At 38.9% G+C, this 21,548-nt stretch overlaps 1 protein-coding gene across 10 annotated transcripts in view; it reads left to right on the top strand.

Moving 5' to 3' along the window:
* tjp1a (tight junction protein 1a) overlaps window positions 1-21,548 on the top strand; it is a 111,485-nt gene that overhangs the window by 49,636 nt on the left and 40,301 nt on the right. The window contains exon 1 of one of the 10 annotated variants that reach the window (XM_007554038.2): window positions 9,870-10,354. The exons of the other annotated variants lie outside the window; for them this stretch is intronic. Within the exon in view, the coding sequence (XP_007554100.1) occupies window positions 10,331-10,354 (24 nt within the window). The 5' untranslated portion in view covers window positions 9,870-10,330. Of the gene's footprint in view, window positions 1-9,869; window positions 10,355-21,548 lie in introns of those variants that run through there. 10 annotated transcript variants of the gene reach the window in all.

Genomic DNA, 21,548 nt, shown 5'->3' with positions numbered 1-21,548 from the left:
AATGTTGGAGTTAAAAACAAGATCACATAGTAAAAGTGTTTGAAGGAGAATCATGCTCAGGGCATCATGAGTCAACTACAGTGCAGAATAACAAACAGGTTTCCCTTCAGATTGCGGCGAAATTAATCAAGCATTGCGTTTTCTAACTTATACAAAGGTGTGTGGTTGTTTAAATGGAAATCTGTGCTTGAGTAGAAGTGCCAGTTATTGTTATGTTCTTTTCTAAACATGGACATTAATTAGACTTTTGGATATCTTTGGGGTAAGTAATGTCTCTTTTATGTCATCAGACTAATTGAAAACTCCAATTAGTCTGCATCAATTTTCATTCATTACATGAAGTGTTGTGCCGGCTCTGTTTGACTAGACTTCAGCCGTTCCTACCTTCCTCTTGTGAATACACACAAAAGTGAAATGTAACTCAGAGTGTCAGCGATCCCTCCGGCCTTTACACCGGTTGTGTTTTGACTGAGACGAGTGCAGGAAGCATTTGCATTCAGGAGGTTGCATTAATTAGAGTTGAACAGTGAGCCAAGAACAGCCTCTATTTTGCTTTGATGATTGCACATCTCCATTTACATCACTGAAGGAGGGAAAGGCAATTAGAGAACCGCGTGCTAGAGAGAAAAAGACTCCTGATGATGTTTTTGCTCTCGGCCCTAAGCGTCCTATTGTCAGCTCCGAGTGATTAACATGGTAGGAAGGCCTTAGACTCAAAATTATTCCTTTTAAATCACACACGGTCTACAGCTTTTGTGCATCCACCATGTTTAACTGTGTTTGTGTAAAGCATCTTTAAATGTACAAATGAACTACTGGAGTACGTCTGATACAGGTCAGGGAACGTCACATGTTGGGCTTTACAGACCGACGATCTTAGATTAACACACCAGAAACATGCACACACCAATACATAGTCATCCTCAGATGAATAAACAAATCTTTGGAAATGGATAGTTGACTTAAAGTTGTCAGAGAGCGCCTCAGTAGACCAGGTGTGAGCTAGCTCTGAGGTCTGCTAAAGGTTTGCTAGTTGCAGAGGTTAGCAGCTTTTCAGGCCTCTGTGTTCAGATTGGCTTCAGTTTTTCTGCGGCCATACAAGAAGAGCATCACATTTATGTAGCGTATGGACTTGACGTCAACAACTCGTTGACGTAAGAAGCTTGAAAGCCGGTTTTAAGCATCGAATTCAGCTTCTTAATAAATATCACTTTCCAGTATCGTAAATGTTAAGAGAAACCAGCTGTCCGTGTTTTTGCACTGTGAGGGGATTTGGGAGTGTGACCGTTATCAAGGATATCTGACCTGTTTATCCTTGTCATCTCTGGAGGGATATCCGGGCCACATACACACAGCTGGGGGCAGGTTGAAGGCAGATAAGGTGGAAAAAAGGAGGGGAAAAGAGAAAATGCCTTCTCCTGAGGGAGGTGGGGTGATTGGAGAGGTGAAATGGAGAAAGGAAGGAGTGGGAGGGAGAGATGCTCCGACTATAATCTGAGTCACATGGCAGTTCTTAAAAAGACTGCTGCTCTTTTCCTATAATCACTGAACTATAGCTCTTGGACCTTCACATTAATATCTGTTTCAGTTGAAGTCAAAACGAACTCTTAAATGGAGGGTCTTTTTGAAGACCGATTTCAGTTTTATGAAGAAGTGTGATGTGCATGTGTTTTAAAAGTACATTCAGTGTTCTTTTTTTGTCTGATTTATGCCAGACTTATCTCATGGTTGATGTTTTGGAACAAAAAAGCCGGTTTTATCAGCAGAATGAGGTTCATATTCCTCCCATCTCGGTTGTTTTCTGCATATCTTACAAATTCCTTATAGCAGACTTCCCTCAAGAAGACCTGCTGTTATTTGGCCTTCACTAGAAGTTTTTCTGGAATAAAATGGTTCCCATCGTGTCTCACTGATCTACAGGCACTTCTTTTTTGAGATTAATGGAAATGTCCCTTTGGTTCACTCGGGGATAGTTTCTTATCATCGTCATGTGGCCAGCACAGCAAAGGACACTCTAAGCCAGGCCTGCCTCCTTAATGGCAGGGCAATGCGAAACAGGTCTCTGCAGGGATTTGTCATTCCTACAACTGGCATAAGGGATTTGACGCAGGGTGTTGTGTGTGCGTGCGTGCGTGCATATGTGTGTGTGTGTGTGTGTGTGAGAGAGAGACAGAGATAGATAGAGGTAGTGGGGGGATACAAGGGAGAGTGCATGTGGCAGCCGTGGCTCAGCTGGTTGGGGAAAAGAGAAAGAGACTGGAACAGATTCATCCCAAGGCTTGTTGCCCTACATGCCTGTACACACAAACACACACACACGCACACAGTCTGCCATGTGCTCATTTGCCTGTATTCCTCAGTATTGTGAGGGCAGATTTTTTTTCAGTCTGGGAAGCAGTCGTCCGTCTGAAACAATGTTTGGATTTCCAGCTGAAAGGACTAACTTTCTGGAGTTCAGCTTATAACAATTTTCTAGACAGGGAGTTTTCCTGAAACATAAGAGGCTTTCTAACTCAAGCAACGAACCGTTTCAATCCTTTCAGTGCTAACGTGTGCACCAGTTCCTTTAGAAAGTAGCACATAATCACTAAGTCACAGAGATTTAGCCGTTTCTTACACTCAAAATATTCTCCGTCATTTGTCTTATGTTGTATTGCTGCTAGAGATTACATTTTGCTTGTTCAGAGCAGATTAGGATTTATCCTACGTATTTTTCTTTCTTCTTTGTTGACGTTACTGTAACGGATATAGCAAAATATGGTATTGAATGTCAAATGCAACTGTCTAAGTTGGGCTTTACAACCAGTGGCGGCTCTGGAGCCACATTTTAGACCTCGTACAATAACTCTGAATAACCTTGGCTAAAAATGACAAAGAACCAGTTCATGTCTTAAATGTGTAACAACATGCAGGTTCAAACAGTTTTTCAATTGTTTCTGGGAAGAATAGCAACAAAACAAAATGATTCAAAAAGTACTAGTAATATTCTTTTTTTAAATTAATTTTTCCCGTCATTAGGTTGGAAACCTGGCGCTTTATTAGTTTTATTATTCACATCATCACTATCCCTTACAATAAAATGTTTCCATCCTTGTGTTCCTATAGCTTATATTTACCATTATATTATTATTATTATTATTATTATTATTTATTTTATTCCAATGATCATGTTACATTAGTGACTTTTCGTTTGTCTGGACTGAAGGTAGAAATGGGTCTTTGGATTGTAAAGCTGGAATGATTTATTGTAGTTCCATAACCACATTTCTAGTACCAAAAATGACCATTTCACGAGGAAGAACCCTCCGAGTGTGGCTAAAGCTGTGCTGCAGCTTGTGCTCTCTTTGATGTCGTTTACTTTTTCTCTCTTATTACCTTTTCCAGCTTGTGCTGATGGTGAGATAGTTGGGACAATGCAAGACGCACCGATGTGGAAAACCTATAGAAACGGCATAATTGGAAAACCTGTAGAAATGGCATAATTTCTGCCGTTAGTGTGGTTTTTAAAAAAGGGAGCGTGAGAGTGGACAGGTGCTAAGTGGATTCTGTGATGTCTGCATTTAAACAAGAGTAGCAGAACATCTCAGCTTGCAGAATATCTGTGCAAGTGGGTTCTGTTTTATTTTATTTTTTTGTCATTTTGTTCTGGTTGTTCCCACAGTCTTGAGATGATGGTGCATACTGCACAGACATAGTGGCACTGTCTCTCATACAGACATTGTAATTTCAATAAATACATGTCTCCTCTATACGGTATGGAGGTAAGAGGTACCTAAGGTAAATAATGAGGTGATTTTGAACACATGGATTCTCTTTAAAACCCATTGACTCGCAGTTTAATTGAGTCTCTTTATCTTCCCGAGGCCTGAAACTGAAAACTCAAACATTTATCAAGTTTTCCAAAATCATTAACTTCTCTTAAGTTATTGAGTGCTAAAAGTTCTGAATTATTGGGTGAGTTTGGACAAGTATTTATCTGCAGACTGTGGTTTTGCACTCCAGCCTTGGGTACAGCGACTCCACTGCCTGCAGCCAATAACAGTGTGTGAGACTGCATAAACTTATCAAGCAGACAACATATCTGGCTCCTGACCGTCTGCTTGTTTGACCCAAGCTACTCTGAGCCCTTCCTGCTGTTCCTCATCTGATTCATGTTCGCTTTCACTGTGGACCAGCTTGCAGTGCTACAGAAAGATGACAGATGCTTCTAGTTGTAGCATTGTTTGGCACTTGCAGTTTGGGATTTTTCTACCTCTTTGCTCTCTGGCCTGTTGGTAATCTAGTATGTCGGCTACGGTATGTGATTGTGTTCACTTGGAAGCCATCATGCTGTATTTGTGATAACTATAAACCTTATAAACAAAGCTCTGGCTTTATCTTCAGTGTGTCTGCAAAAAGCCTTGAAGTCTTAAATTCATGCATTTAAAATTAAGGCCTTAAAATGTATTAAATTCATCAGAAAACATGTAAGTCGACCTTAAATGCGTTTATTGCAGATCTTAAATGTTGTCGTATCAGGAGGACTATTTAATCTCGTGTAATGTCTGTAGTTTATTTTTCTTGTGGGACTTTTCTGTCAGACAAAATCACATCTTCATTACATTCTGTGACTCGTGATAGTTGAGGTAACTGCCAACTAGCTGCTAATAAATCCCTTCTGGCTAGCTTGTTTTTTTTTTGTTTTTTTTTTTGCTTTTATCATTGGTAAGTTTGTTGTCTGGTCGACCTCCATCTTTGCTCACTTCTGTTGCTAGCCAGTGCGGTGCGAGAAAGCTTGACACTCTTGTGCATTTCTGCCACAATGCAGGTTACAAATTTCATTCATAGCTGTCTTAAGAAGTCTTAAATTTGAGTTGGTGAAATCTGTAGAAATCTTGGTTTCATCAGATTGAAAGGATCTTATAATGTTGGCTTTACTGAATTACAACAGACAACTATTACAAATTTACTGTAATTCCTTCTGTCTGTCGTTCACTAAGTGCACTGATGGGTGTGGGTTATCCTAGTAGCAAGTTGCATTGTGTTTCTGTGCTTGTGTATCTTGTTAAAAAATGCATGGGCTCCCCCTGTGTCTCTCATCCTCTAGTATCCTCCAGTGAAATGGGAATGATGTAGTCAGATAAGTGCTGGGAAAATGGACGCTCCTACCACAGTAACTCATTAAATCTCTATAGATTCTGCCCCACAACATGCCTATTGTAACAAAGTCCTCAGAAGGCTTGGGAATGCCATCGAGTGGGCTTGGCCTCATGTTTTATGGGGCCACGTGACTGCAGCTCTCCTGAGTTGTGGCTCAGAATTGCATAATGCCAGGGATGTTGTGAAATTGGAAAGGCGTTGTGTTTTTCTGCCTCAAATATTCCAGTTGTTTGCTCTGTGTCAAAGTTATCCTCTCGCAGCACCTAAGTAATCATCTGTAGTTTGTGGAGATGTATTGTTTCACATTAGACTCTTTGTTCAAGAGTTAGTTATTTTTACTTGTTTCTGGGTACCTATGAGCATCTTATTGACTCCTTTGTTTAATTTTTGAACATTAGGTTTTGTTTGAAATGAATAATTTACAAGTATGAATAATGGCTTGTTTTTTTTTACAGATGGGTGGTCTAACAAGCTTGTACTTGGACTAAGTGGCACTAAAAATAACTAACAAAGTAAGAAAAAACAATTTGAGACTGTATGAAAGGGGGGAATATATTTGAATATAAAGGAAAAAAATATTTCCATTATTTAGACTTTATTAGATCAGTGAAAGGATCACAGCTCACACTAGGACAATAAATGGATAATATATATCACAATAAACACATGATCATTATCAACAGATATATCTGATGGAATATTCAATATACATAATATTTTCTATAGGTGGATGTAGGCAGAGGAAAGGCTTTAGCCACTCAACCTCTCACTACTAGCTAACCAAGGTTGCTGGCAACAACTAACCCACTCACTCTTTGGTAACCTAGCAACAACCTTTAGAGTTACTTGAGCAGCAGCAGTTTCAGTTTTTGCCATCATTCCTCATAACTTCTTAAAAACAAAAAATGGTGGATTGAAAACTGGATAGACCAGTTTGGTAGTATTTTAGATATAAAAAAAAAATCAATAATATCAACAATTGGCGATATCAACTGATATGAAATGTGTTGCGATAAATTTTTCACCATCGGTCTTCCAGCTCTACCTTAATTAAAACAGGTAAACCTGATTTAGACATAAGGTCTAAACGGTTTTGTTTATAAATAGATATAAAAGTCAATAATATACATATAGATATAAATGTCAAGATAAAATGTATCTAACATTTTTGGAAGACATATGTCTTCCTTTCTTTCTTTTTTTTACTTTAATCATTTTATTGTGTAACCATTTTCTGCTTATAGTTGTAGGTCAAATTGGTCACAAAGCTTCATTTAGTGGATGCTGAATTTTCATTATTTTATTTCAGCTCTGTCCACATTTGCTTTGGCATTTTTCACACCAGTGCAACTTGTGCAAAGAACAGACTCAAACTGACAGCAAACATCCTTCTTTACATCCTAGTGAGTGAAGCTAAATACTCTGTTTTTCGTGTCATCCAAACACATCCACATCCTGGAAAGCAATGTATTTTTGAAATCCATCTTCCCTTGGCAAGCTCTCTGTATCATAAACGGTGTGGAAAAAAAAAATCTATTTGAAATGTGACGCTGATCCAGTTTTTTTTTTTTTTTTTTTTGTTTGAGATGATTTACTTAATGTTTTTGCTCTGACTTCAGCCGGAGCTTATCAGTGTAGATGCAACAGAACCTGCTGAATTTACCCTCAAACATGCCTCTTCTATTATACAGTGTAAGCACAACACGTGTAACCTCTTCATCTTGTCCAAATGTCAGACTTGCTTCTGTTGTCCTTTTGTCCCTTTTCCTACCGCAGAAAAGATAATTCAGGTTTCTACAANCCTTGTATTTTGGCCTTGTATGTTTAAAGCTTGTGTCTTGGATGGGTTACTCTTGGAAAACAGGTTTTTCATGGTTACATTGAAATACTTTTTTTTAAGTAATTCACATTTCCATACAGTAAACTGTTTACTCCTGTTTAATCAAGATTTGAAAGGACTGTGTCTCAAGATAATAAGCCGAAAATTAATTGATTTTGTTGAAATATGCTTCTGTAAACAACTCTTACCATTCAATTGCTTTAAAACCTGCATTATGAATAACTTTTACACAGTCTAGATTGAAAACTTTGGGGGCTTTTGGGGGACCAGACGGTTCATATTATTTATTCTCTGCTGGAAATTAGGGTCAGGAGGGATCATCCATTTTCTCTGAAGCCTCTTAACGCAGGACAGAAGAAAACATAGAAACAACATCTGCTTGGCAGTCCTGCCTCTCATCTCGGTCGTCGCATCAGCTTCGTTTTTGTGTCATGTGAGTGCTTCTTTGTGCATCAACGGCCAGCAGCTTTAGTTGTTTTTTTTGTTTTCTTTTTTTACCAAGTCTGTTTCACTCTACATTAGCCTTTTCGCTGCAGGAGAAGCTGGGTTGAGTGAACCTTGTGATGTGTTCCAGTCAGCATGGGCCTGCATGTTCGCCTTTGTTTCCATGTGCCTGCTCTTCCATGAGAGCACCTGAGCTTTGAAGCCGCCTGTTGTCCAGAAGAGCCATCTCCGCATATGTGCTTGTGTTTGTGAAATAAATAAAAGGGAGAGCGGGAGAGAGAGAGAGAGGGAGAGAGAGAGAGAGAGATGAGAGCAAGGATGCAAGTAAAGAGGATAGCTTTGATCACGGTGGAGTGTCACAAATGTCTTGTTTCTGTCTGTAAGAACATCTGAGCTGCCGTCACCGTAGTGGATGAAGAGGAAGTGGTGACCGGCGGAGGGAGGATGTTACTCTTGTCACTTTAAATTTGATCGTGACCAATTTCAAGCTCTGGATCTTTGATTTTTGGTTGGATATTGTTTTAAGGGGACACAAGAGTTTTAACTATGCTCAACATTCTTCTGTCAGCACTTCTCGATCCTGAGAGGCGTCTGAGAACTTTCAGACGGAGCGAGAGGCTTGCGTCAATCTTAGTATGTATTATTTCTGTGGATCCAACAGTTTTGTGTGTTTAATGTCTGGTATGTATGCATTTGAGTAAATGATCTTTCTCAGGAAATTGTGGCAGTACCTCATGGGAAATCTTTTGTTGGTTTTTCTATACATTTTGTGTGTTTACCTGATTAAGTAAGGGGGCTTAGAGTTCTTCCGTCTTGATCCTCTTCTCGGCTTTAACGAGCCTTCGCAGAGGTCATCCTTTACTTTTCACCTTCAAGGCATGTCTGCTGCTCCACACTTGTGGTATTTTTGCCTTGCAGGATTACGCGTGGTGGGAATTAACTCCTTATGGACCACCTACACAGCTACCAAGCCCTCCTCCACTCCTGAGGAGAAAAGAAACAGAGGAAGTGATCATTAGGAGGAGTGAGATCTGGGGAATGCGATTGCTCGGTTTGTTTGGAAAAGACAGGGTGTGACTGTGGGTTTATATGCTCTCAATTACTGTAACTGCAGAAATTTTAAAAGTTTAACATTTTGTGTTGCTCTTGTTGTCCAATTCCTATAATGCACATGAGCTTTGCTAGGAACAAACTGTGAAACAATGCAATCTGAGACTGTAGCATCCTGTGGGTGGGGACTGGTTTAGGAAGTAATAGGAACTTAACAGAATGGCTTATGTGGTTTCCTGTAAGGTAACTTATCAACCACAAGTTTGGCTTTTTTCTTTTTTCTTTGCAGTTTTGAAAAAATAATTTTAAACAAACTTATTTTGTGATTGTTCAAAAGAAGAGGGACATAGGCATTGTCTTAATTATACCTTATGCAACTAAGCGTCTTAGCTCACTACTCATATTCTTTAAAAATATATATGTTAAGGCATTATGAGCTATGATTTTTTTACACAACTATTTAGCGTGCCAGTGGCATCGCCAGGGGGTCCTTCCTATACAGCAGGATGCTGACAGTCTGATTCACAGCTTCAGGTCTGGAGCTAAATTAAACTTCACAGAATCTTAACTTTTTTGATAATCAAGTACAAAATTTAAACTACCTAAATTACCAAATGAATAAAATAAATGACCAAACCTGAACTGAATAGTTCTATGTTCAACATATGTTTTTTTTAAAATAGTACTTGTTAATATAGTAAGGTCAACAAGTGAATGAAGTTTATTACATTGCATCATAAGTTGTGTTTTATGCAGAATAATTGTTGGGGGAATGTATGTATTTTGGTTATGTGTTGTAGTGAGAGGTTGGGTCTTTTGCTGCCCAGGGCACAACAAAAAAAAAAAAAAAACAAACAAACAAAAACGCAATAACTCAAAATACATGCATTTCTTCCTAATCTTCTCAAAGACGTGACAACAACATAAAAGACACTCTTGAAGTTCTCTTTTGATTTTGTTTTTAGTGTCCCAACATTGTGAGTGGGACTCATTTGACCACACGTGTGAACATTTCTCTGATGCACCCCTGCACTGTACTCCTTTCAGTAATGAACGTTGCACATCGTCTCCCAGGGAAAGTGAGCATTCAGCATCAACAGGGACAGCAGTGTCGCTTCTCCTCATTGTATCCCAGGCTGTTTATCCACAGAAACTACCGAGAGGGGGGAGACTTCAGTCCCGGCGATTTTAAGTAGCTATCAAGGAAGTTATTTAAAAACGTCATGGATAACTTACGCTCACGAGAGTTATATTTAGTGACAAAAAATATTCCTGACACAATGTAAATTGTCGTGAATGGACGACGGGTCGGGGTTTCTTTTTAGTTTCTGACCCCCTTTTTCTGTGGAATGGTTTGCTCCGCACATACACGACACGGCCGTTGCTCACAGAGCCAAGAGCAGGAGGGGGAGAGGTTTCCTCAGCCTGCCGTAGCCATTGCAGCATACTGTCCCACTGATGCCTACTCTCCACAACTTTTCATCCAGAGGTTAGCCACGGAACGCCACAACGAGGAGAGCTTATCCGTCTTGTTTTTTTTTTATATATATATATTTTTTCTTTCTACCCGACTTTCTCCCATGATACCATTCCCAGCTGGACCAAGGTTGGCGTCACAGGCGGCGAAGATAAGATAATGAACTTTGGACTTCCCGCACGGTTTTTCGTGACATGTTTCCCGTCGTCCCGGATAAAATAAAATAACAACGCAGCCCGGCGTGGCGGCAGCTGCTGGGCGAAAATTGCGCTGGAAATCGGGGGGGGGAAAGAACAGCGATATAGCCCAAGCGATTACTCAAAACAAGCGTCGGGAACAACTTTAACCCTGCTGCTGTTGAGGCGGAATAGCAGAGGAAAATGTCCTCCAAAACGTCAAATAAGGTGGGTACCTGGCCGGAGAAAAACCCAACTCCCAACGTTATGCTGCTGGCTTATGTAATACAATATAATGTGCCGGACGGCCTAGTAAAAGCTGCAATGAGGGACAGCCAGTTTAACTCTACATTAAGAGGATAACTTTTACACTGCTGCTTGTCGTAATGTAATATGGGGAACGCTAGTGGCGTTTTTGTGTTAGTTTTTTTTTGTGCTTTGGTTTTATTTTGAAGTGAACGCCTACTGTCAACTTGTGCTACAACTGGGTGTGCTGGGTTTTCTAAAATAAATCATGAGGATTTTTTTTTTTTACTGGTTGCAGCTGATATTGAGCAGTCCTATGTTTAGAGCTGGTCTCAGTAAAGCCACCTGTTGATACATGGGGTCCTGGTTTTATTAAAGTTGGGGCTGGGGGATCCTCGTAAATCTGAAAAATAAACTCTGCGGTGAGACCCTCTTTATTACATATGAGTGACTGCTCTGTCTGATGGGTTTTTTTTCTCCCAAAGTTTTAATTAATGATCTTTAAGGTGATTGAACCTACACTCAACTAAATCTGTCCTGCCTGAACACCCAGCATTAATCACATTTGACTTGCCTGTCAGAGCTTTCCGTTATATTTGCTGACTCAATAAGTTTTAAAAGCCCTAAAAAATTTTCATGATGACTTGCTCAGCTTTTAGTATCTCCTAAAATAATAACTCATTAATAAGACATCTTCACAGAATTTCCAAACAGGTTCACTTGAGGTTTCAAGACCTACTTTTTCAATTGGAGTCAACTACATCCCCAAATACATTTTAGCCTGTTTAAAAAAAAAAAGGGGTCCTAAAACAACCCAGAAATGGGGGAGAGGGGAGTTTGATTCTCCTTAAAAGTTTGAAAGTACTTTTTTAAAAAACTGGACTAATTAGACTGAGCGTCTGATTTTTTTTTTTTTTTTCTCCCCTTTTGGGTTTCCCACACCTTCTTTTTTCACTTTGACAAGTATGGAATGTGAATTGTTTGTACGACAGCAGGAGTGAAATTCAGGTTTGGGCGGTTGCTCCAGTTAGACGAAACCAGCTGCATCATGTCAACTGATGACGTTACAGTACTGTACATGATGGCTGGGTCACACCTTCGTATTACTTACTATTGCACTACCGGTCCTGCTTGTAACCAGCCTCCAACGGCCAACGTTTCCACTTGTTTCAATCTTCTTGTGCTTATGATTTTGGAATCTACTCCTTGTGTTTTTGATTGCTGTTTAACGTCATAGTGTGTGTGTGTGTGTGTGTGTCCTGAAAGTCAGGTCGCTCTCTAATTCCTTGAATGCAGTAGTCAGAAATTGCATAACACACTTTGCTTCATGATAAATACTTCTTATATCAATGAGAAAACAAACATTTCTTTTGTAGTAAGTTGAAATAAAAAGAAACCTCACACTTTAAAGACTAAAGTTCTCTTCAGGTTTTTGAACAGAGTGTTTCCTGCCTCTTACAAGTGCTGCTCTTAGATTAATGAGTTCTGTAATTTTGTTCCAGACATAAACAGATCAGTTTGCCTGATTCTTAATGACCTGAAGTAACAGTTGTTGTCAGTGGTGTAGTTTAAAAAAACAAACAAAAAAAAAACAACTTGACATGAAAAGTGAACATACCCATGTGCTTTTTTTTATTGATGGATTTATAACTAGTAACTTTTTTATTTATTTATTTATTTATTTATTTATTGATGTTTAATTGATGTTAGTCAATTAAACATAAATTAAAATGTAAAACAAAATGTAAATATGTTTTACATTTTCACATTTTGACTTTTCATCGCTACTTGTGAACATCATTAGTAATTTAATTATAAAACATTAGGTGAAAAGGTTGCAATTTTGTTGTGGCAAAACAACTTAATATCAAATCAATAAATAAAAAGAAGATAAATTAAGTCATTTATCAAGCTTTCTGTCTATTGATCCACACACAGAAAGCCTTTGTAGACTGAATACATATTGTGTAGCAAATATTTTTTTTGTTTTAATGAACCAAAAAGTCTGTTGTTGCAGATGAAAATATTGCACTGTATTCACAGTACGTGGCCATAAGACAATGAGTGTGCAACAATTTAACTTTTATGTCTTCATGGAGTTTTGTTTCATGGCACAAACCGAACACAAAACACGCCAAGCTAGAGCCAAAATCACTGAATTTTTAACATTTGTCCATTCTTTCTTTGTTAATTTACCACCACTTTTCTGTGAATTCATTGCTCCAGCTTTGTTGTGATGTTTTCGATTAAATCTGCCGGAGCAAAAGATTCACAACACAGAGACTTTTAAAAATTACATGAGCAGAGCAGCGGGTTTTATAATTCAGAGGTAGTTTTACCAAAAACGTTTGGAAGCAGAGGCTAACAATTGGTCCTTTGCAAACATGTCACCTTAGCACGGGGGTGCCCAAAGTCGATCCTCGAGGGCCGGCATCCTGCAACCTTTTAGTTCTCTCCCTGGTGGTAGTAACAACCTTTTCAGCTTGTCAATATTCCTCTTAGGCCTTCTAACGAGCCATCAGGTGCATTAAACCAGGGAGAGAACTAAAACATGAAGGATGCCGGCCCTCGAGGACCGACTTTGGGCACCCCTGCCTTAGCAGATTGAGGCACCATGATGGACGTTGGAAGTAAGGGACTTCTTCCAACGGCAAGGTTTCAAGACCTACTTTTTCAATTGGAGTCAACTACATCCCCAAATACATTTTAGCCTGTTTTTTTCTTTTTTTCTTTTTTTTTTAAAGTGTCCTAAAACATCCTTGAAGTGTGGGGGGGTGTTGGTTCTCCTTAAAAGTTTGAAAGTACTTTTTTAAAAACTGGACTAATTAGACTGAGCTTCTGATTTGAACAGAGCGACTAATTTGTCTGTGGAAGTAGCACACAGTTGGGGCTCATTGTCGGCAATATGTTCAAAAGTTGGAAATGGCTTCCTGAGAAACTTATGCAAAGGTGTGTACCTTCTTCCTCTTGACGTGTTTGTTGATTTGATCAAATTGCTGACTTTGCCTGAATTAACGCCACATAATTTTTATCATTTTGTCAGAAATGGTGTTTCCTGTTACACTGGAGCGGATTTAATGTTACTGTTTTTTTCATACTTGTGAGGCTGCGTGATGATGGGGCATTTTCTTTATGATTACTAATAATTTGACATGTACCTTCTCCATAATGCAATATTTGACTTCATTTTACGAAACTTACTTACTTATAAAGTATATGAGCATCAATTTTCATTCCTTATAAAAAGTGTTTGCTGCACCGAGGGCTGCCAGACCTCACAATTGATGGCTGCTATCGATCGCCGTCTTCATTCCTCATCAAAAGGTTTACGATAACTTTTGCTTCCTTGCCTGTTTGTGTAGCTTAACATGCAGCACCCTACAACCATTTATACAGTGAATTCAACTAAATAAAAAATTGATTAGACTATCAACTCTGTTCACAGGAATTAATGCACACATATGATGTTTTTACGTCCGTCTTGGCAGAGTGGAACTTTTGCACGCTTGACGTCATGGGCAAAGGGCCAGTCGTATAGTTGTTGACTAACGATTTCTGTTGATGTTGGGAAAGTAGTGGTATTATTTATTTATTTATTTTTTAATCCAATAGGTGGACACTAAGCTATCGTGGATAATGACATTTTCATGTGCAGTGGCTCTGAGGTGTCGCATTAATTCTTCTGATTCATACAAAAATGCATGAAACTGACTTCAGAGCCAGGATGTAACCGTGACCATCAACACCCGACGTTGTATGCAGTTTTTAAATTCCTGGCATGTTGAGCAAACAATTCTTGGGAGTGCAACATTCTCGACTCCCAACTGATGAGGCACGGTGATGAATCGGTATTTGTTTCCTGTAAAGCCAAAGCTGATGATGAACTGCAACAGAATGTTACTGTGGCGTGATAAAGGAGTAGCACTTGTACATCTTTTGGCCTCACGTCTTGGAAGACAACACTGTTGCAAAAATACTGACAGTGTGTCCTAAGGTTAGAGGGATGTTTTGTAAATGGTTGTGAACGCTTGGCAAAAGTGAGTAAAACATTTTTTCGTACTCCTATTTTATCTTGCCTTTAAATTTTTTGATATGTTATGATTTTTTTCTGTTAACATAAAAACATATTATACTTTAACTGGATTGATGGTGATGCAGAGTTCTTAATCAGGCCTCTGAAACAATCTGACATGTTTTTCAAACCATTCTACAAGCTTTTAATTTAATGTTTAAAGTAATGTTGGAGTTAAAAACAAGATCACATAGTAAAAGTGTTTGAAGGAGAATCATGCTCAGGGCATCATGAGTCAACTACAGTGCAGAATAACAAACAGGTTTCCCTTCAGATTGCGGCGAAATTAATCAAGCATTGCGTTTTCTAACTTATACAAAGGTGTGTGGTTGTTTAAATGGAAATCTGTGCTTGAGTAGAAGTGCCAGTTATTGTTATGTTCTTTTCTAAACATGGACATTAATTAGACTTTTGGATATCTTTGGGGTAAGTAATGTCTCTTTTATGTCATCAGACTAATTGAAAACTCCAATTAGTCTGCATCAATTTTCATTCATTACATGAAGTGTTGTGCCGGCTCTGTTTGACTAGACTTCAGCCGTTCCTACCTTCCTCTTGTGAATACACACAAAAGTGAAATGTAACTCAGAGTGTCAGCGATCCCTCCGGCCTTTACACCGGTTGTGTTTTGACTGAGACGAGTGCAGGAAGCATTTGCATTCAGGAGGTTGCATTAATTAGAGTTGAACAGTGAGCCAAGAACAGCCTCTATTTTGCTTTGATGATTGCACATCTCCATTTACATCACTGAAGGAGGGAAAGGCAATTAGAGAACCGCGTGCTAGAGAGAAAAAGACTCCTGATGATGTTTTTGCTCTCGGCCCTAAGCGTCCTATTGTCAGCTCCGAGTGATTAACATGGTAGGAAGGCCTTAGACTCAAAATTATTCCTTTTAAATCACACACGGTCTACAGCTTTTGTGCATCCACCATGTTTAACTGTGTTTGTGTAAAGCATCTTTAAATGTACAAATGAACTACTGGAGTACGTCTGATACAGGTCAGGGAACGTCACATGTTGGGCTTTACAGACCGACGATCTTAGATTAACACACCAGAAACATGCACACACCAATACATAGTCATCCTCAGATGAATAAACAAATCTTTGGAAATGGATAGTTGACTTAAAGTTGTCAGAGAGCGCCTCAGTAGACCAGGTGTGAGCTAGCTCTGAGGTCTGCTAAAGGTTTGCTAGTTGCAGAGGTTAGCAGCTTTTCAGGCCTCTGTGTTCAGATTGGCTTCAGTTTTTCTGCGGCCATACAAGAAGAGCATCACATTTATGTAGCGTATGGACTTGACGTCAACAACTCGTTGACGTAAGAAGCTTGAAAGCCGGTTTTAAGCATCGAATTCAGCTTCTTAATAAATATCACTTTCCAGTATCGTAAATGTTAAGAGAAACCAGCTGTCCGTGTTTTTGCACTGTGAGGGGATTTGGGAGTGTGACCGTTATCAAGGATATCTGACCTGTTTATCCTTGTCATCTCTGGAGGGATATCCGGGCCACATACACACAGCTGGGGGCAGGTTGAAGGCAGATAAGGTGGAAAAAAGGAGGGGAAAAGAGAAAATGCCTTCTCCTGAGGGAGGTGGGGTGATTGGAGAGGTGAAATGGAGAAAGGAAGGAGTGGGAGGGAGAGATGCTCCGACTATAATCTGAGTCACATGGCAGTTCTTAAAAAGACTGCTGCTCTTTTCCTATAATCACTGAACTATAGCTCTTGGACCTTCACATTAATATCTGTTTCAGTTGAAGTCAAAACGAACTCTTAAATGGAGGGTCTTTTTGAAGACCGATTTCAGTTTTATGAAGAAGTGTGATGTGCATGTGTTTTAAAAGTACATTCAGTGTTCTTTTTTTGTCTGATTTATGCCAGACTTATCTCATGGTTGATGTTTTGGAACAAAAAAGCCGGTTTTATCAGCAGAATGAGGTTCATATTCCTCCCATCTCGGTTGTTTTCTGCATATCTTACAAATTCCTTATAGCAGACTTCCCTCAAGAAGACCTGCTGTTATTTGGCCTTCACTAGAAGTTTTTCTGGAATAAAATGGTTCCCATCGTGTCTCACTGATCTACAGGCACTTCTTTTTTGAGATTAATGGAAATGTCCCTTTGGTTCACTCGGGGATAGTTTCTTATCATCGTCATGTGGCCAGCACAGCAAAGGACACTCTAAGCCAGGCCTGCCTCCTTAATGGCAGGGCAATGCGAAACAGGTCTCTGCAGGGATTTGTCATTCCTACAACTGGCATAAGGGATTTGACGCAGGGTGTTGTGTGTGCGTGCGTGCGTGCATATGTGTGTGTGTGTGTGTGTGTGAGAGAGAGACAGAGATAGATAGAGGTAGTGGGGGGATACAAGGGAGAGTGCATGTGGCAGCCGTGGCTCAGCTGGTTGGGGAAAAGAGAAAGAGACTGGAACAGATTCATCCCAAGGCTTGTTGCCCTACATGCCTGTACACACAAACACACACACACGCACACAGTCTGCCATGTGCTCATTTGCCTGTATTCCTCAGTATTGTGAGGGCAGATTTTTTTTCAGTCTGGGAAGCAGTCGTCCGTCTGAAACAATGTTTGGATTTCCAGCTGAAAGGACTAACTTTCTGGAGTTCAGCTTATAACAATTTTCTAGACAGGGAGTTTTCCTGAAACATAAGAGGCTTTCTAACTCAAGCAACGAACCGTTTCAATCCTTTCAGTGCTAACGTGTGCACCAGTTCCTTTAGAAAGTAGCACATAATCACTAAGTCACAGAGATTTAGCCGTTTCTTACACTCAAAATATTCTCCGTCATTTGTCTTATGTTGTATTGCTGCTAGAGATTACATTTTGCTTGTTCAGAGCAGATTAGGATTTATCCTACGTATTTTTCTTTCTTCTTTGTTGACGTTACTGTAACGGATATAGCAAAATATGGTATTGAATGTCAAATGCAACTGTCTAAGTTGGGCTTTACAACCAGTGGCGGCTCTGGAGCCACATTTTAGACCTCGTACAATAACTCTGAATAACCTTGGCTAAAAATGACAAAGAACCAGTTCATGTCTTAAATGTGTAACAACATGCAGGTTCAAACAGTTTTTCAATTGTTTCTGGGAAGAATAGCAACAAAACAAAATGATTCAAAAAGTACTAGTAATATTCTTTTTTTAAATTAATTTTTCCCGTCATTAGGTTGGAAACCTGGCGCTTTATTAGTTTTATTATTCACATCATCACTATCCCTTACAATAAAATGTTTCCATCCTTGTGTTCCTATAGCTTATATTTACCATTATATTATTATTATTATTATTATTATTATTTATTTTATTCCAATGATCATGTTACATTAGTGACTTTTCGTTTGTCTGGACTGAAGGTAGAAATGGGTCTTTGGATTGTAAAGCTGGAATGATTTATTGTAGTTCCATAACCACATTTCTAGTACCAAAAATGACCATTTCACGAGGAAGAACCCTCCGAGTGTGGCTAAAGCTGTGCTGCAGCTTGTGCTCTCTTTGATGTCGTTTACTTTTTCTCTCTTATTACCTTTTCCAGCTTGTGCTGATGGTGAGATAGTTGGGACAATGCAAGACGCACCGATGTGGAAAACCTATAGAAACGGCATAATTGGAAAACCTGTAGAAATGGCATAATTTCTGCCGTTAGTGTGGTTTTTAAAAAAGGGAGCGTGAGAGTGGACAGGTGCTAAGTGGATTCTGTGATGTCTGCATTTAAACAAGAGTAGCAGAACATCTCAGCTTGCAGAATATCTGTGCAAGTGGGTTCTGTTTTATTTTATTTTTTTGTCATTTTGTTCTGGTTGTTCCCACAGTCTTGAGATGATGGTGCATACTGCACAGACATAGTGGCACTGTCTCTCATACAGACATTGTAATTTCAATAAATACATGTCTCCTCTATACGGTATGGAGGTAAGAGGTACCTAAGGTAAATAATGAGGTGATTTTGAACACATGGATTCTCTTTAAAACCCATTGACTCGCAGTTTAATTGAGTCTCTTTATCTTCCCGAGGCCTGAAACTGAAAACTCAAACATTTATCAAGTTTTCCAAAATCATTAACTTCTCTTAAGTTATTGAGTGCTAAAAGTTCTGAATTATTGGGTGAGTTTGGACAAGTATTTATCTGCAGACTGTGGTTTTGCACTCCAGCCTTGGGTACAGCGACTCCACTGCCTGCAGCCAATAACAGTGTGTGAGACTGCATAAACTTATCAAGCAGACAACATATCTGGCTCCTGACCGTCTGCTTGTTTGACCCAAGCTACTCTGAGCCCTTCCTGCTGTTCCTCATCTGATTCATGTTCGCTTTCACTGTGGACCAGCTTGCAGTGCTACAGAAAGATGACAGATGCTTCTAGTTGTAGCATTGTTTGGCACTTGCAGTTTGGGATTTTTCTACCTCTTTGCTCTCTGGCCTGTTGGTAATCTAGTATGTCGGCTACGGTATGTGATTGTGTTCACTTGGAAGCCATCATGCTGTATTTGTGATAACTATAAACCTTATAAACAAAGCTCTGGCTTTATCTTCAGTGTGTCTGCAAAAAGCCTTGAAGTCTTAAATTCATGCATTTAAAATTAAGGCCTTAAAATGTATTAAATTCATCAGAAAACATGTAAGTCGACCTTAAATGCGTTTATTGCAGATCTTAAATGTTGTCGTATCAGGAGGACTATTTAATCTCGTGTAATGTCTGTAGTTTATTTTTCTTGTGGGACTTTTCTGTCAGACAAAATCACATCTTCATTACATTCTGTGACTCGTGATAGTTGAGGTAACTGCCAACTAGCTGCTAATAAATCCCTTCTGGCTAGCTTGTTTTTTTTTTGTTTTTTTTTTTGCTTTTATCATTGGTAAGTTTGTTGTCTGGTCGACCTCCATCTTTGCTCACTTCTGTTGCTAGCCAGTGCGGTGCGAGAAAGCTTGACACTCTTGTGCATTTCTGCCACAATGCAGGTTACAAATTTCATTCATAGCTGTCTTAAGAAGTCTTAAATTTGAGTTGGTGAAATCTGTAGAAATCTTGGTTTCATCAGATTGAAAGGATCTTATAATGTTGGCTTTACTGAATTACAACAGACAACTATTACAAATTTACTGTAATTCCTTCTGTCTGTCGTTCACTAAGTGCACTGATGGGTGTGGGTTATCCTAGTAGCAAGTTGCATTGTGTTTCTGTGCTTGTGTATCTTGTTAAAAAATGCATGGGCTCCCCCTGTGTCTCTCATCCTCTAGTATCCTCCAGTGAAATGGGAATGATGTAGTCAGATAAGTGCTGGGAAAATGGACGCTCCTACCACAGTAACTCATTAAATCTCTATAGATTCTGCCCCACAACATGCCTATTGTAACAAAGTCCTCAGAAGGCTTGGGAATGCCATCGAGTGGGCTTGGCCTCATGTTTTATGGGGCCACGTGACTGCAGCTCTCCTGAGTTGTGGCTCAGAATTGCATAATGCCAGGGATGTTGTGAAATTGGAAAGGCGTTGTGTTTTTCTGCCTCAAATATTCCAGTTGTTTGCTCTGTGTCAAAGTTATCCTCTCGCAGCACCTAAGTAATCATCTGTAGTTTGTGGAGATGTATTGTTGCACATTAGACTCTTTGTTCAAGAGTTAGTTATTTTTACTTGTTTCTAGGTACCTATGAGCATCTTATTGACTCCTTTGTTTAATTTTTGAACATTAGGTTTCGTTTGAAATGAATAATTTACAAGTATGAATAATGGCTTGTTTTTTTTTACAGATGGGTGGTCTAACAAGCTTGTACTTGGACTAAGTGGCACTAAAAATAACTAACAAAGTAAGAAAAAACAATTTGAGACTGTATGAAAGGGGGGAATATATTTGAATATAAAGGAAAAAAATATTTCCATTATTTAGACTTTATTAGATCAGTGAAAGGATCACAGCTCACACTAGGACAATAAATGGATAATATATATCACAATAAACACATGATCATTATCAACAGATATATCTGATGGAGTATTCAATATATAATATTTTCTATAGGTGGATGTAGGCAGAGGAAAGGCTTTAGCCACTCAACCTCTCACTACTAGCTAACCAAGGTTGCTGGCAACAACTAACCCACTCACTCTTTGGTAACCTAGCAACAACCTTTAGAGTTACTTGAGCAGCAGCAGTTTCAGTTTTTGCCATCATTCCTCATAACTTCTTAAAAACAAAAAATGGTGGATTGAAAACTGGATAGACCAGTTTGGTAGTATTTTAGATATAAAAAAAAAATCAATAATATCAACAATTGGCGATATCAACTGATATGAAATGTGTTGCGATACATTTTTCACCATCAGTCTTCCAGCTCTACCTTAATTAAAACAGGTAAACCTGATTTAGACATAAGGTCTAAACGGTTTTGTTTATAAATAGATATAAAAGTCAATAATATACATATGGATATAAATGGATATAAAAGTCAAGGTAAAATGTATCTAACATTTTTGGAAGACATATGTCTTCCTTTCTTTCTTTTTTTTACTTTAATCATTTTATTGTGTAACCATTTTCTGCTTATAGTTGTAGGTCAAATTGGTCACAAAGCTTCATTTAGTGGATGCTGAATTTTCATTATTTTATTTCAGCTCTGTCCACATTTGCTTTGGCATTTTTCACACCAGTGCAACTTGTGCAAAGAACAGACTCAAACTGACAGCAAACATCCTTCTTTACATCCTAGTGAGTGAAGCTAAATACTCTGTTTTTCGTGTCATCCAAACACATCCACATCCTGGAAAGCAATGTATTTTTGAAATCCATCTTCCCTTGGCAAGCTCTCTGTATCATAAACGGTGTGGAAAAAAAAAATCTATTTGAAATGTGACGCTGATCCAGTTTTTTTTTTTTTTTTTTTTGTTTGAGATGATTTACTTAATGTTTTTGCTCTGACTTCAGCCGGAGCTTATCAGTGTAGATGCAACAGAACCTGCTGAATTTACCCTCAAACATGCCTCTTCTATTATACAGTGTAAGCACAACACGTGTAACCTCTTCATCTTGTCCAAATGTCAGACTTGCTCCTGTTGTCCTTTTGTCCCTTTTCCTACCGCAGAAAAGATAATTCAGGTT

Source organism: Poecilia formosa, unplaced genomic scaffold, assembly GCF_000485575.1.
Source record: "Poecilia formosa unplaced genomic scaffold, Poecilia_formosa-5.1.2 Scaffold61, whole genome shotgun sequence".
Classification (NCBI taxonomy): Eukaryota; Metazoa; Chordata; class Actinopteri; order Cyprinodontiformes; family Poeciliidae; genus Poecilia; species Poecilia formosa.
Note: the sequence above shows the minus strand (reverse complement) of the source record. Positions and strands in the feature narration are given on the sequence as shown.